The 14,689-nt window shown below is 41.9% G+C and overlaps 1 protein-coding gene across 11 annotated transcripts in view; it reads left to right on the forward strand.

Moving 5' to 3' along the window:
* Positions 1-1,266: 1,266 nt before the first annotated feature.
* Positions 1,267-14,689, forward strand: part of rapgef1b (Rap guanine nucleotide exchange factor (GEF) 1b) — a 46,081-nt gene continuing 32,658 nt past the window's right edge. For 3 of the 11 annotated variants that reach the window (XM_053854795.1, XM_053854796.1, XM_053854798.1), the window contains exon 1: positions 5,854-6,642. In XM_053854795.1, coding sequence (XP_053710770.1) covers positions 6,558-6,642 — 85 coding nt within the window. In that variant the 5' untranslated portion in view covers positions 5,854-6,557. Of the gene's footprint in view, positions 1,562-5,850; positions 6,643-14,689 lie in introns of those variants that run through there. The other 8 variants (XM_053854788.1, XM_053854793.1, XM_053854790.1 and 5 more) reach the window with 5 other exon arrangements.

A 14,689-nucleotide genomic window follows, 5' to 3' on the forward strand; every position in this document is an offset into this window, starting at 1 on the left:
TGACACAGATGTGGCAAACTGGGTGTCCAGGCTAGTGTGGATGAATCGATGGTTCAATTCCATATTAAAGCAGCAGTCCTCCCTGTGCTTTCCAGGGTTTCCTCTTTGCCCTTTCTCAAAACAAAGGTTAATCGTCTGCAGGTGTGAATGGTCACCAGTTAAGGGTGTCCCTCACCTGTCACCCTGGGTAGCTGGGAGAGACTCTACCAACATGATCCTAAAAGGGGATCAAATGAAGCACGTAAGATGCGTTCTGTCAATCAGTCGGTCAAAATAAGCCTTATGAGGAGTGACGTTTATTACTGTTTTCTGAAGACAAATCTTCCTCCCTCTCTCGTGTGGGGGCCAGGACGCCCCTTTCCTGGGCCATTCCAGCCAGCTCTGCGGTGTGTGAAGACAAAAAGAGTCAAGTGATACAACAGCCGCCAAGTAAAATAATATTTATTTAGCTTGTTAAACAAAATGTAACCAGGCAGAGGAATCGTACTTGAGACGTGGGAAACTTTGCAGGATGTACTAACTAACACTGTCAGATAGGTAAATAACATAAATTTTACGGTAGGGATGTTGAGGCCAATGAATAACTTTGGAATTAAAACTTTTCTGGCCAAAATTGGACCCAATACGTTGATTTAGGAGATGATAAAAAAGCTGCAGAAAGAAAGGGAAAATGATACATAGGACCCTTGTGGTCACTGGCAGGATGAATGTGTAGACACACAACTCAGAGATGAAGATATTAAGCTTGTTTGAGTGTGTCATTGGGTTACAACAGAAAGGAGTACATCAGAGTCATGTGGGGAAGTTTGGAGACAGACTTTGGGAGGACTGATGTTTTGGAAATGTAGTGGTTAGAATGCTGCAAGTTGATTTGGTTCACGGATGTGGTGATGAGGACGTAAAGAGGTTCGTTGTGAGGTTGAAGTGTAGAAGGCAACACTGGATTCTAGTGCTCATCTGTTCTCTAATTCATGATGCCACCCTGAGCAACTCCTCTCATTCAGTAATGGAAGTGAACAGTCACACTGTGTTGTAAGGTTTTCTTCTTCTACGTCACATTCTGTCGTAATCTGTCAGGACGCGTGGTTTATTGAGATTGGTTTGAGATTATGTTGAGAAAATTCAGCGTGTGGCGGATAAAAGGACTATGAATTAGTTGGAGGTTCTGATTTATTTTAAGTGGTCGACTTGAACTGAAACACGCCCATGCTCTTGTTGACAGATCTGCGTTTCTAATTCCTGCCGCTGGGAGTCGCTGTTGCACCGAAGCGCGGCTCAGTGTAGTGAGAGTGCCTTCCAGCTCAGTAACGTACGTGGTGAACCCAGAGAAAAGCAACCAGCAACGGACCGAGACGCCTATTTCCACCGCACCAATGTTTGTGTGTCGTAGATCTCCCGCTCCCACACTCACGGAACCATCTTACGGACCCGACCGTTTTTCGGAAATGTGGGAATAATCGCAGAAGACACACGGCGAGGCTCGTCGGTAGCTAACGTTTTGTTGAAGTGGGGAGCACAGCTGCCGAAACGAAAATGTCGGGCAAAATAGAGAGCAAGCAAGGTAAGCCCCGAACCGCTATTCACGGCAAACACAACCCCGTTAAATATCACAAGCCTCCCCGTTTCTTGATCCGTCTCATGTACCGACTGAAAACGCTCGAAGGCGGTGATTCTATTCGCCGTTTACGCTGCTCTCATTGGGCCTCCTGGCTGCTCTTTTCTCGGCTCCAGTCAAAATAAAGCGACACCGTTAGCCGTGTGGAGCTAATGCTAGTCTGTGATTTAAAAGATGGAAAGTTGACACCGTTGGAGGAATTCTGCGAGACAGATGTCGGCGGCTAGCTAGCGGTGGCAGATCCGTTTACACCAAGTCTGAGGCTTTTACATTCGCCGGCGTTTCGCTGGAGTAAAACGTCACGGTTTTGGGTGTGTGGAGTCGTCAACGTATTAAGTATGTTTTTTTCTTGAATCAGTCTCCATGTGTCAGCGTCGGGGAGACTTCGAGACCTCGCGTCTTGCTCAGATGGAGCATATGTTTGTGTCATGGCATTTTATAAAGCATCACACATGAAGTCTGAGGGGAGACAGGGTGGTCCCCCATACTGCTTTTTGACTGGAAACTCAACACCCCGCAGCTACTTTTGCATCCCACTCCCCCAGCTGTCCCTGTAGTTTATACCCCTACACACACACACACACACACCTGTCTACTGGGGCGTTCACGATAAAAACACAGCAGAAGATGCTTTCATACATTGAAACACACACATAGTAACAGACTCGACACAAAATCAGTGATCCCTTCTTTTAAAGTTTCATTACAGCATAGTTTAGTAGTAGTAGTTTTTGGAGTCAGATATATTTTGATTGTCAAATGTAATGCATCCAAAATATTTTTTCACTCGGACCTTGAACACCGCCCAGATGTGATCTTGGATGCGCCTGATGTGAAAAGACTCACCTATGTAGCCTGTGAAAGCTGACAGTAAAATAAAGCAGTGATGAAAAAATTCAGGTATTTAGGTTGATTATTAAACTTTGTTCAACATATTTTTATACAAGAAATGGTCTTGGTTTTATGAGTCAGTGGTCCAGGTGAATGTTCAGAATTGTTGTCAAACTTTATTCCATGCAGCAGCAAACTCATGATAGATAGCTGGAGGGATCGATGGTCCAGTCTTTCGCGTCATTCTTATCTGAACTAGTGTCATATATTTTGTGTATTACATTAATTATCTGTCGCTCCAAGTCATTGATTCACCAGCACACACACTCGCCACCAAATATGTACACTTTCACTCTGAGTCAATGAAATGTTACTAATATAACTACTGTGCACAGGTCGAGAACGTCTGTTTCCATCATCCTAGTACTTAAACACAAACACATGCTCTCTTTAATTTAAATCAGAAGTTATGGAGTATTAGCCCACTCAAAACTGTGACCTCATACAAATGTGAACTTGGTGTGGTCACTGAAGACACACGTCTAAATAGTTGTGGTCCTCGAATATTGAAGAAAGAGTATTAATGTGACCATGTCTTAAGGGGACTTTAGTTTTCACTCAAACACGCACACACACACAGAAGTGATATGAATTGATGCTTTCATGGCACACGCTCACAGTGCTGTACCCATAGGTGCTCCATGAAATGCATGAACCAACAGGAACAGTCACACAGCGGACTTGTGTAGAAAAACGTTCCCTGATGAGTGATGCAGAAACACACTGGCTAGTGGCGTGTTCATGCATGCCCGCTCACCAAGATACCTTACTCTGACTGTGTGTGGACACAATCCAGTCCGGTGATGCCTTCCCTCCTGCACAAAATACAAATATACCTTCACATTCTTTCATGCACACATCATCGGACGCAAGCACTTGTTCATTCAGTTGAACCAAACCGACACTAGAGAGATAGATGCTCCACAGAGACGAAAAGGCACGCCAATAAAAAGCAATACACACAGTAACCAGACAGTCAGGGTGGGAGTGTCGACCACCACAGGCTTCAGTCCTTCTTTAGTGGCGCAGAAGTTTCCGATTCATTTGATGTCATGCAGACAGATGACTACATATGGTATTGCGGCTCAATAAAAACACGCAGTGTGCTTTTGTGTAGGATGCAGGTCCAAACACTGACACTTACTAATAAGTTGTTTTGTCATAGACTGTAGTGAGCTAACATTTTTAAATGTGATCAGGGCAGCTCTGGCTGAAGCCTCTGCTAGTTTGATAATTGGAGTCCACCAGTTGGTAAACAGGGTCGTTACAGAGAGTGAGTTGTTATGCGTTCCATCAATCAACTCCCTCTTGCATCATTTCTCACATGCGGCCCGGCTGCCCCAGGCAACCTTGTTGTGTTTATTGGGTCACTTGTTGGCCTGTGGTCTCGGTTCTCTCCCAGTGTGCCCATCGATCCCAAATATGTTCCCCAGAGGATGCCATGCGGGACAAAGTGATCTGGAAAAAGTGGACTGAGTGGGGATGTTCAATGGTATCACACTTTGTGTTCTTGGCTACGTGAAGTTTTGAAGAAAAGTAAGATGTGTGTCACAAGCTAGTCTACCTACTTTGTGACCCTTCTATGTGGAGGTCAAAAGTCACTGTTTTGTCATCAGTTCCTGTTCCGACATCCAGTCACAATCTTCTGCATGCACACCCTCTTGACTTCATCACTCAAAACTGTAATCTGCGAACAAATTGCATGCCATTGGGGATGCTGGACTGGACTTATTTGGCGAATAACTTGAATTGGGCGGAGGTGTTTCATATTTTTCATAGTGTTGTATTCACAGAGGTTAATGGACAGATTAAAAGTGAAGGATGGAACTATTATGTATGTGAGATTTGATTTTGTGTCCAGTGTTTTTGAGCTGATGCTCAAATAGTTTTTCCAAACACCTATACTGTATGACAGTAAGTAGATGTACCTTTACTGAAGATTAATGTGTACATCAGTACTAACAATTTTATTTTCATATCCCAATATCTTGACTACTACAATATATTTGTGGTACACTGTACATTATTTAATTTTTTTTTCATGGTAGTCTATATTTGTAGGGAAAAAAAAATAAAAATAAATTCTTCTAGTCAAGCATAGTAGTTTAGTAACAGTATGTTGCTTAAATATTGAAGTCCAAAATGAAGAACCACATGAGTCAGTTTGTATTTTAAACTTTGTTACTAGTCCTCCCAAGTACAGCTTTTTCAAAATCCCAACTGAATATATAACTCTGTCCTAACTGTCCCGGAATTACACTGTAGGAGAGCCTGGAAGAAAATACATAAAAATGAGGGTACAAGCAGTGAGGAAAGCTGTCCTCTGACTGCTTTAATTCTTATTTCTAACTGTTTTTGTGTTTCATTTCTATCACAAGAATCAAAATTATGAACTTGAGTGGACTGCTGATATGGTTCAACATGTATTGTACTATTAACCCCACATTATTCCTAATGGGAAAATGGTTTGAGTCTTGAGCTCTTATTTGAACGACTTCTGCAACAAATTAAATTACTGTTTCAAGGCTCTGCTGTAACTCATTCATTGTCGAAGGAATTGCTAACTTATGGTGAGCAATCCCTCCGACAATCTCCATATGATGATGGGAACCTACACCATGTACTGTTTCCAATGTTCCTCCCACAGGTATAATATAAGTGATTTAAATTGTGGTCTCTTTATAAGTATTCAGCTTTTATTTCACTGTAAAATGTCTGGCTTTCTCAGCACTACCCTGGCGTGTCCTCTGCTCCGTGCATAGGTGTGGTTTGTGACACAATAGGTTGTCACGTCAGTTTTATAATTATCCTGGTCTCTGACTGGGCAGTCAACAGAATTAAGCAACGTACGTGGGATGACTCTTTTTTTAGACTCAGCACCTACATGCTGTGGAAATCTGTGTCTGTTTGTTTTTGGAACGCATTTGCTCTGGAGCATTCCTGGTCTTAACACTGAAGTGTAAGTCATTCTGATGGCCATCTGTTTGCTGAGAACATCCCTCCAGACTCAACCAACTGCGCTTCAGCTAGTGTGAAAGAGTTTTCAAGAGAAGTTGGACGTGCTTAAATTGCATTTTCACAGAAGACAAAAGAGGCATTTGGAAATACTGGTCCTTTGTACCCGCTGGACTGACCAGTTGTCTAATTCCAGGCGGAAGTGATGCAGATTTGATGGTGCATCGGTTCAAACCAGAAGGGCTGATGATAGAGATTGGTTACAGATGTCCAGTTCAAACCATCACTGGCCTTATAAGCTCACTGATATCATGCGAGGACACTTGTGTTAGCTGTCACAGTGGGGCTGTAGCATGAGCGAACTATTATGCTGCAGTCTTGAGGTTTCATGCTGCCAGCGTTTCACCCTCTTGGTCCGGCAGAATGAGAGGCCTGCTGTTCTCATGCAGCTTTTTTGCAGCGTTGTAATTATTTTTGTGCGTGGACGGAGCGCTGAGAGGGAGGGAACAAGGCTTAGAGGGAAAGAGGGCGGATAAAGGTAGTGCATCGATGGGAACCCAGTGGCTGCACAGAATGAGAATCAGTTGGAGAAGTGGATGGATTACATGTGGGGTAATGACTGCAGCGGACGCATCGATGAGATGGCAATTAAGCCCTTGCAACATTTCCAAGCCGACCCGCGTCTTCAAAAGAGAGAGGATCACATGGGGCTGGGGGAGATTTGAGGTGGTGGGCCTCAGTCTACAGGTCCTGTCAGGTACTGCTGGTTTTGGTTTCAGGAATCATTCAGATTCCAACCCTGTGATCTTGGCCTGATTTCCTGTGAGGGATTACTACTCTTCCACTGAGGCTTCTGAGAGGAATTATTTGATAAACAATCGGCTTGGCTCCAGCACTCCCTGCCACAATGCCTCCTCTCAGTGTTGCTATTTGTGGACATAAACGTGTCTGAGTCAAGTGAGAACGGTCATGAGGAGAAGTTAGCCTGTGACTAACACTCAGCTGGGCTGCCAACATCACCCGCCTGACCACCAAACCACCGGGGCACAAAAGCTCAGACCATCACCTGGATTTTTTGTCCTGAAAAGATCGTTGAATGGGGAATATCAGTTGGAGGAGCCAACATGGCTCCTCTGAGGACACAGACTCTTCTCTTCCAGGCGATCTTGATGAGGACTCAGGTGAATATTGGGATTGATATTTGGGAATGCTTCTCTAAACATGGTGCATGAAAGGAAAAGTAATGACTTAGTATTCATATATCCCTTTTTGCTTTGGCAGTTCTGTGTTGAAGTTGCTCCAGAACTTTTCTGCATCCCATTTGTTCATGTTAAATCTATAAATGTTTTCTCTGACCGTGTGCTTTCTTTGTTCGTGATTGCTGCTTCCAGTTTTGGAGCTTTCATGTAAATTCAGCACGCTGGCAGAATGAAACGCATGGGGACATTCCTTGTTGGGATTTTTGAGTCGTGTGGCTTTATGGAAGGTGGTCATTTGCACAGAGGAAGTCTTGGGTGGACCCAGGCTCGAGAGGCGATCTGCTGCATCGCCAATAAAATGTAGGGGCAGAATGCGGGTATGACAGTGTGAGGATGTGTTGACTGCCTGAACTGCAGCTCAGTGTCACAATAGCGCCATGGTTAACCTGTTAATCCCACCGGTCCCCTTCCCTACAGTGTAAATGAAGATAAAAAATGCAGTTATCTACATTATCGTTAGATTCAGTGTCATGTTTTTGTGCACACAGATTCATCTTATGGACCGACAGGCCCATAGTTGAGTCTATCTTTGGGCAGTTACACAGAAGGACGGTTATGATGGTATGATGGTTTATTGTGATTGTGTTGTGGTGAACCTGATAAATCTTGGCGTTTGACCCAGCAAACCATGAAAATCTGTTTTCTCTCTCTCTCACTCGCATAGTCAGCATTCAAAGTAAGCAAGGCACATCGTGGTGGTTATGCTGGTTTTACGCTTGACATTTGCCTCATTGTTGATGTTTCAATTGAAACACAAGTAGTGCATTTAGTTCATTTGTATGTAGCACAGACTTGTCTGTAGGCCACATTGATATTAAATGATTCAATAAAAGCAATTAATGAAAAGGTGAAAGTTATCCTTCACGGTGCTCCACTCCATGACGGAGGTCTGAAGGTTTGAGTTGTTGGTTGTGCAAGAAACACCTGGTGCTGCTGTACTTAGTCCAAAATTGTAGGGCATGAAGGTATTTTGAATGAGATGGAACATCAGTCAGTAAATGTCCTGCCATTGTCGCAATTAGAATTAGAAGCCTATGCCCATTTTCTAAATTGACAAATGGAATACTGTAAATAACATGTAAATAAGGGCTGATCGGTAGGGATGCACCGATCCTGGTATCGGGTATCGACCGGATAGTGACTCCACGAAATTTAATACCGGAGTCAAGCCCGCACCATCATGTGTCATTTCAAAGTAAAAGCCTTTTGAAAATCCTGCTTATTGAATATGGATGTGTACATATTTATAATGATATTTTGGATAATTCCTTAGGTTGACCAATAGTCCACTGGTCTAGACTCGAACCAGAGCATCTCTGGAAGCCTCCAAGGAAGTTTGAGGAAGAATTTATCAATGCATTTCAGTGAGCATTCGCTGTTGTAATGTCCAGATGTTTAGCTACTTGAGTTTTTGTTCAATGCAGGGAAATCTTAACTTAATTGTCAATTTTATTTTTTTGTTATCACATACGGAGCTTGACATTCTCAGGGTTGTTTGCACTATGGTTCTTTATTATCACTGTTTACAGCTTGTGTTGCACATACTTTCTCTGTTTTTTGCAAATGTTATATTATATTTTATATTCATTTTGAATAGTTTTCAAGGGTTGTTTGTTTTAACCAAAATTCTAGTAAATGTTTAAAAACTTCATTGTTGAAATAAATACCAATGTTGGAATTCTATGCATTGTCATTTTTGCATGACCAGTCCCATTGTATGGCACGAGGTCAATATTTGGTATCCGATCTTCATTGGTATCGGCGCATAGGTGCATCCGTACTGATTGATATGTACAGAAATTCATATCTCGATAGTTTATGCCAGATATTTCGATATTGGTACCAGACGACTTAAGTAAAAAACAAAATTGTTTCAGCAATTGACAGCCTGTCTGTATCAGAGACTTCAGAAGCAATAGACAATGTAGTTGAGTTGGATGACCAATATCCAACTAGTTTCTCTGCAGTTCTACACAACAATTAAAAGAGGAAATATAAATATATTAAACCTAAATTGAACCTTCAGTTTTGTTATCAATGAATTCCCAAATATCCATAAGAATATTAAAGACAGAGACAAAGTTGTTTATGTGCCATAACAAGTTGCAAGAACAACTTTTGACAGCAAATCCTTTTGGTTGAATTGCTAGGGGCATGATCAAGTTCTTGCAGTGAAAGTTTGGGTTTAAATTGTTTCAGTGATTGTGAGCCATGGAATAAAACGATCAGGATCTGGACATCTTGAATTTTGCGTTGTTATCTTGTATTCCCACATTTAAATTGTGCCGGTCACATTAGATAGACATCGAACCCTATTTGAGCTATCGTAGGGACAATGTGACTCACTTCAGACTGCAGCCTGAAGTGACCCAAATCAGATTCTATGCGACCTGTATTTTTTAATGGCTCACCCTTCTCTGTATAAACATTGTTGCCACTGCCCGGCAAACCGTCATGGCTGAAAACCTGGCTGTTTTCTATCTTACTCACTTTTATAGATTGCAGTTATATGATACCCTGCTACCATAATTCTCGCTCAATGAAGACCTAGCTATCCACCTTTGTGGCCGAGCAAGTACAGTACAAACATTCTGGCTGTAAAGCACTTTGTGAACAGTGTTCTAAAAAGTGCTATATAATCAATGTTTTATTATTATGACAACATTAATAATTCTTCGTCCAACACGCTCTCCTCTCCATGTCTCCAAACAGCCAGAATCTACTAATTCATAGTTAGATGATCAGCCCAAAGATGCTCACGCTGATGACATCACACTCTTTTTTGTGACTGTTTTATCTCTTTATCTCTGCTCGTCATATTGTACATTTTAGTACAGTTTCCAGTTTGACATGTTCCTTATATATGAATAAGTTAAATGAGTCCTTAAATAAAGCCAACTTCATTTCAGTCAATATAGTTTAGGGCAATTCTTGTTTCATTGATCAGATAATGTACACTTTGGTTTGAATAAAGTGGTTTAAACCAGTCCATTTCTTCTGCTTAAAGTGAGCAGCAAGGAAAGATGAGAAAGTGCAGAGTAACCTTGGAAACACAGACGGATAATAAAATCTGATCTGCGTTTTGTGTGAAGTCGTGCTGGTGTGTGTGTTCCTGTGCGAGAGTGTGGAATCTTTCACAGCCTGTGGTGGCATGTCTGGGTCACTGCACGCAATAAATGTGATGTCACATGGCTCCTGCCCGTTTCCGATGCCAGTCTAAATCAGGAACGGACAAAGAAATCAACTCGCGTTGTCATCATACTCGCCAGGATGGAAACGTGTTGGTTTGGTTGGTGTATGAATTGCTGGTGCCATTGACCGATCCCCAAGATTTACTCGAATTAGTCACAACGGGCTCCATTAAGAGACTTTTGAAGTGAAAGCGGGACTTATGGCCACTGCACACAATGGTCCTTACTTACTATTCTAGTTGTACGAGTGTCAAGCAAAATGAGTGAGATTGTGACGTCCTCAGGTTGTATTGAGGCAGCTGGTTAGTTCGGTGATTGATGCGGTGCACTGCCTAGCAGCACAAAGGTCTGCACAAAGACAGCACCAGAAACATTGTCCTTTGACACTCTCATCCTGGACACACTGTATTCCAGAACATTTAAGTTGAGGACATTTGTTTCCGAATGAAAAGAAATGCAGTTTTTGTTTTTGTAAGGCTTTTAATTTTGCACAAAAACAAACCACGTGTCAACTGTCGTCCAACATGATGGAGTCAAGTTAGGTGAGCTGGGGTCAAATTGAACGCCATTGATCTCTGCATTATGAACAGGATGATAATTCTTGATGTCTTGTGCCTGATGAAACAAAAGCTGCCTCTACATAGTTATTCTTATGGTCAAGAGAGGCAGAAGAGCTACATTTCTTTACCCAAATCTATCCTTCATTAAAATGTGAAACACAATTTAAAAACAAAAGTTAAACCAAATTTCTGTGTGAAACTTAAATGCTATTTGTGGCTGTATTTGGAATACTAATAATGAAGTGTGATGGGATTTTGATGATTTTATTGCTTTACTCCAGGCATTTACTTAATACGATCTATATTAAAATGTGAGAAAACACACGTACCAAGATGTCTTTTCGTATTCTTTTGCTGAATTACAGCAAATTACTTTGGCCTTACCTGATGCAGGCTTGGCCTTTCAAATCTTGTTTGTGATTTCAACAGCCAGGACTTTAAGGGAAGGTTGTGCAGGTTAGGTTTTGTAACAGCCGACTTGAGGTTTGTGATGTTTCATAAGGATGGTGACGGTGACGTGTGCTTAATTGGTGACCTTCACTCAGTGTCTTCTAGGTTGGATTGAAGCTTGCTATAAATTTGATGGCAAGAACCCCAGACTAATTTAATAGTGTGTGGTTGCATTGCTACATTTTAAAAGCTTTGCGATGTTTACCGTTTCCCTTGGGGCAGCGTTTGAGTTTGAATGTAGTTCCCTGACCCACTTCCTGTTTGTGTTTTAACCATCACTGAAAGGAGGAAGTCCGAAAAATAAAAAGGAGCTTCAAATATTATTCTAAGCAGAAGTAAACCTCTATCAGAGGAACGGGACTTGCCGATGACCAGCGTTTTCTCGGCATTCCGTAGATGGTTTGTGACCGAATCATCTCACTGCTTTGACTCTTCAATATTTTGATCTGTGGAGGCTGAATATTCGTGAATATAATATCAAACAATATCACACAAATGACACGTAAAATCTTCCAGTATTTCTGTTGAAGTGGCATGATATGTATCTTTGTTGACATGATGGATTGTGCGACCTGCTAATTCCCACGCTATCCAAAAGTGTTCACTACAACCGCTGGCGATGGAAAAGTGCTCTACTGTATGTCCATATGATGCGTCATGGCCTCTGACAGTAACCATAGTAACCCTATAAGTCCGCTGGTTTCCTTTATAAGTGGTCACGAACTCTTCTTGGCTAGAATTATGTCTGTCATCACTTTGTATTTTAGCACAATTCCCTACTTCCAATAGAATGCACTGTTGATTAGAACATCTGTCATTCTGCTGGGCCTTTTTTTAAGATCCGGAGAAACAGTCAGCTGCTGATTTGCATTTGAACTGCATGATGAGGTGTATAATTTAGCATCTGTCTTTCTTGTTTTAAGCACTGGCTGTCAGAAAGTGTCCCTGAATATAATAGAGGATCTTTGTGAGGCTCTCTTCACACGGGGAGAGTGGCACCGCTCCTCGCTGCTCCGGGCTTTTCACTCTCAAGAATGCTGCTGCCTCACTGTCTCCCCGTGTCTGTCTCCGTCGAAAGCATTCAAGTGATTGGTGCTCTTGTGTCTGCCTGGAATCAGTCTCTCTATCTGGAGTGTTTTATTGAGCCTGTTATCCTCCCGCCAAGTAGCTGTCGTTCACCGAGAATTTCAACAGATCACAAGGTTTTTTTTTTTGTTTTTTTTTTAGCTGTCGCTGTGTCTGTGTACTTGTGCTGCTTGATGTTAGAGACACTGAGAAGTTGTGTATTTTTAGACCGTTGTGGTTCTTCAGTATATTGGTTTCACCCAAGGCGAACCTGCTGTCTGCCCAGACTGTTTGTTCTCGCTCCGCTTAGATCGGAAAGCAGGCTCTATATCTAGTGTATTAGAGTTCATGAAACCTCAGCTGCTGAGAGGTCAGATGTTTCAGTGTTCGCCTCTGCTGCTGATCAGTCCAGTCTGAGTGGAGAGAGAGCGGTTCTGCTGAAGGAGACGAGGGACAGGAAGTAGTACCAATGGCCTTGGCGTCAGGGGGGAAGGAACAGGGAGGGGTACTGCTCGGTGCTTGTATGTGTGTTATTTCCCACATTTTCGTCACCACATCGCGCGGTCCCACCCTGCTTCGTGTCTCTTTTCGATTAATTTGTTCACTGTACTATTGATGGGTGACTTCGCAATGATAATATGATTATATTTACTTGATGGAGAAATGTAATTCCTTTTGCCACTTTCCTTTTTTTGGCCGCCTTTCCATTTATTGGTTTAAAATGGCAAAAATGATCGCATTACTTAGACCTGGATGATGTTTTGGGTCATTAAGTTCTCATTATATGGTATTACTTTGTGACTTATTTACGCCCAGTGATACCTACCTAGTATGACATACAACCAAATAGCAAAATAATGCGAAGGGCTGTGATGGTGGGAATGCTAATAAAATGATAGAAGCTGAATCCACAAGCTGTAACATAACAATTGTGTATCACTGTGTTAGTTGTAGTGGATGTTAAGGAGAGAGCCCGGGGTCCTCCCTGCTGGTTAGCATTACTTTGTGGTTGAGTGGTTCACAAGGGCTTTTTTGTGTGTCGTTTGTGTCTTTGGGGGAAGTGGACACACATGCTCTGTGTGTTTGCGTGAGCTCCCGTCAGGACAATTGAGTGACCCAGTCCCTAGGGGTCTCTTTTTGGCTTTCAGTGCATCCCCACTTAGCTGCTGTGTCAGGCCATTCCTTCGAGCTCACTCGATATGCAACAGCTTTCTGACAGTCGAACAGTATTGAAACAACTTAAAAATAGAAGGACAATTATCCATTCAGGCGAACAAAAGTCAATTTGCCAAAACAGCCAATGATCTTCCCGGCCCAGCCCTCACCAGCCATCACCTGTGATGGCTGCATCTCTGTATGGTCTCGAATTGTTAGAACATTGTTTTCTTGATGAACCATTAAACATAAGCTTCAAGTTCATTTGTCCGGCTTTTTGTTTATTTTTCTGTATTTATTTCATCATTTATTCCTTACTCATAACTCTTTACTTCTGAAAAAATAAGCCAACTTTCTTTAGTTGCAAGACAAAAGAATTCATACTTTTATTGGGGGAGCATTCCAGTTTCATAGTTTTTCTAGAGGTTAAGAAATCTCGGCAAACACAAAGTGGAATCAAGACATTTAATGAATACTTAAAATAAAACATTTTGACCAACCTGTATTTATTTCTTTTTTATAATGATGGACCATATATCTCTATGGCTGTTATTATTGTATACTTTATAGTATATATTGGAAGTTGTGTCTTACATAGTGGTGAGGAACTGACTGTTACAATAAGATGCAGCAAGTTCAGTCGTCTCTGGTTTCATACCATCAAAAGCCTTTGAGGGCCAGTGGTCTTGTTTGCGGTGAGAACTTAAAAACCTGATGGCTGCATGTTTCTCTTCCACTAAATTAAAGTTAAGTGATGCATGCTATACAGCTGCACATTTTGCATAAGCAATGCAGGCATCACCTTCATCACACACTAGTAAGTAGGAAATGAGTTGGCAATTCACTGACTATTGATGTCAGTAAGAGCAAATCGCATTCAAAAAGCCACATGAATTCAGGGGGCCAAAAAGGAGGTGTCAAGTCTGGCCCAGGGAGATTGGTTGGCCTACTAGTTAAACAGAAGAAGTATTGAGGCGCAGGCTAGGCTTGTAAATGTTTATGTCGGTGCACAATACACAGGCCTAATGGTCGCACCCTCTATCACAACACAACCTTACTGCCTTCCCTTGAGGACATAAACTACACTTGTTACTTGTTTACAATGTGGTGCTGGCCACTGGACTTACTCCATGAGATTCCCTAAAACTTCCTTTCATTGATTCAACCTCTCAGCTATTACAGTTTTGTTTTTTACTTGTAAAAACACACCCATTAGGTTACATGCATGCATGTGCAAAATCATGCCACACAATACCATTCATATTGTGATACATTGGTCAGGATGTGCACCTTTTGGGTTTGGATAGGAAATAGTATATAGGATAGTGAATACATGGGTCATATGATGAACCACACCCTAGACACGATAAGATAAACACTTTGCTACATTGTTTGTGTGACTCATTGTCATGATAAGATTTGCACCAGCGAGGAATAGCACACCATAATACAGAAGTAACGATAGGATACATTTCTTGATAGATGAGTCACTTACTGCTGCAGCATCAGATGTTGATTTTAAAAACGCAAAATCTTAAGTAATTCTTC

The sequence above is a fragment of the Synchiropus splendidus genome, chromosome 1 (genome assembly GCF_027744825.2).
Source record: "Synchiropus splendidus isolate RoL2022-P1 chromosome 1, RoL_Sspl_1.0, whole genome shotgun sequence".
Lineage (NCBI taxonomy): Eukaryota > Metazoa > Chordata > Actinopteri > Syngnathiformes > Callionymidae > Synchiropus > Synchiropus splendidus.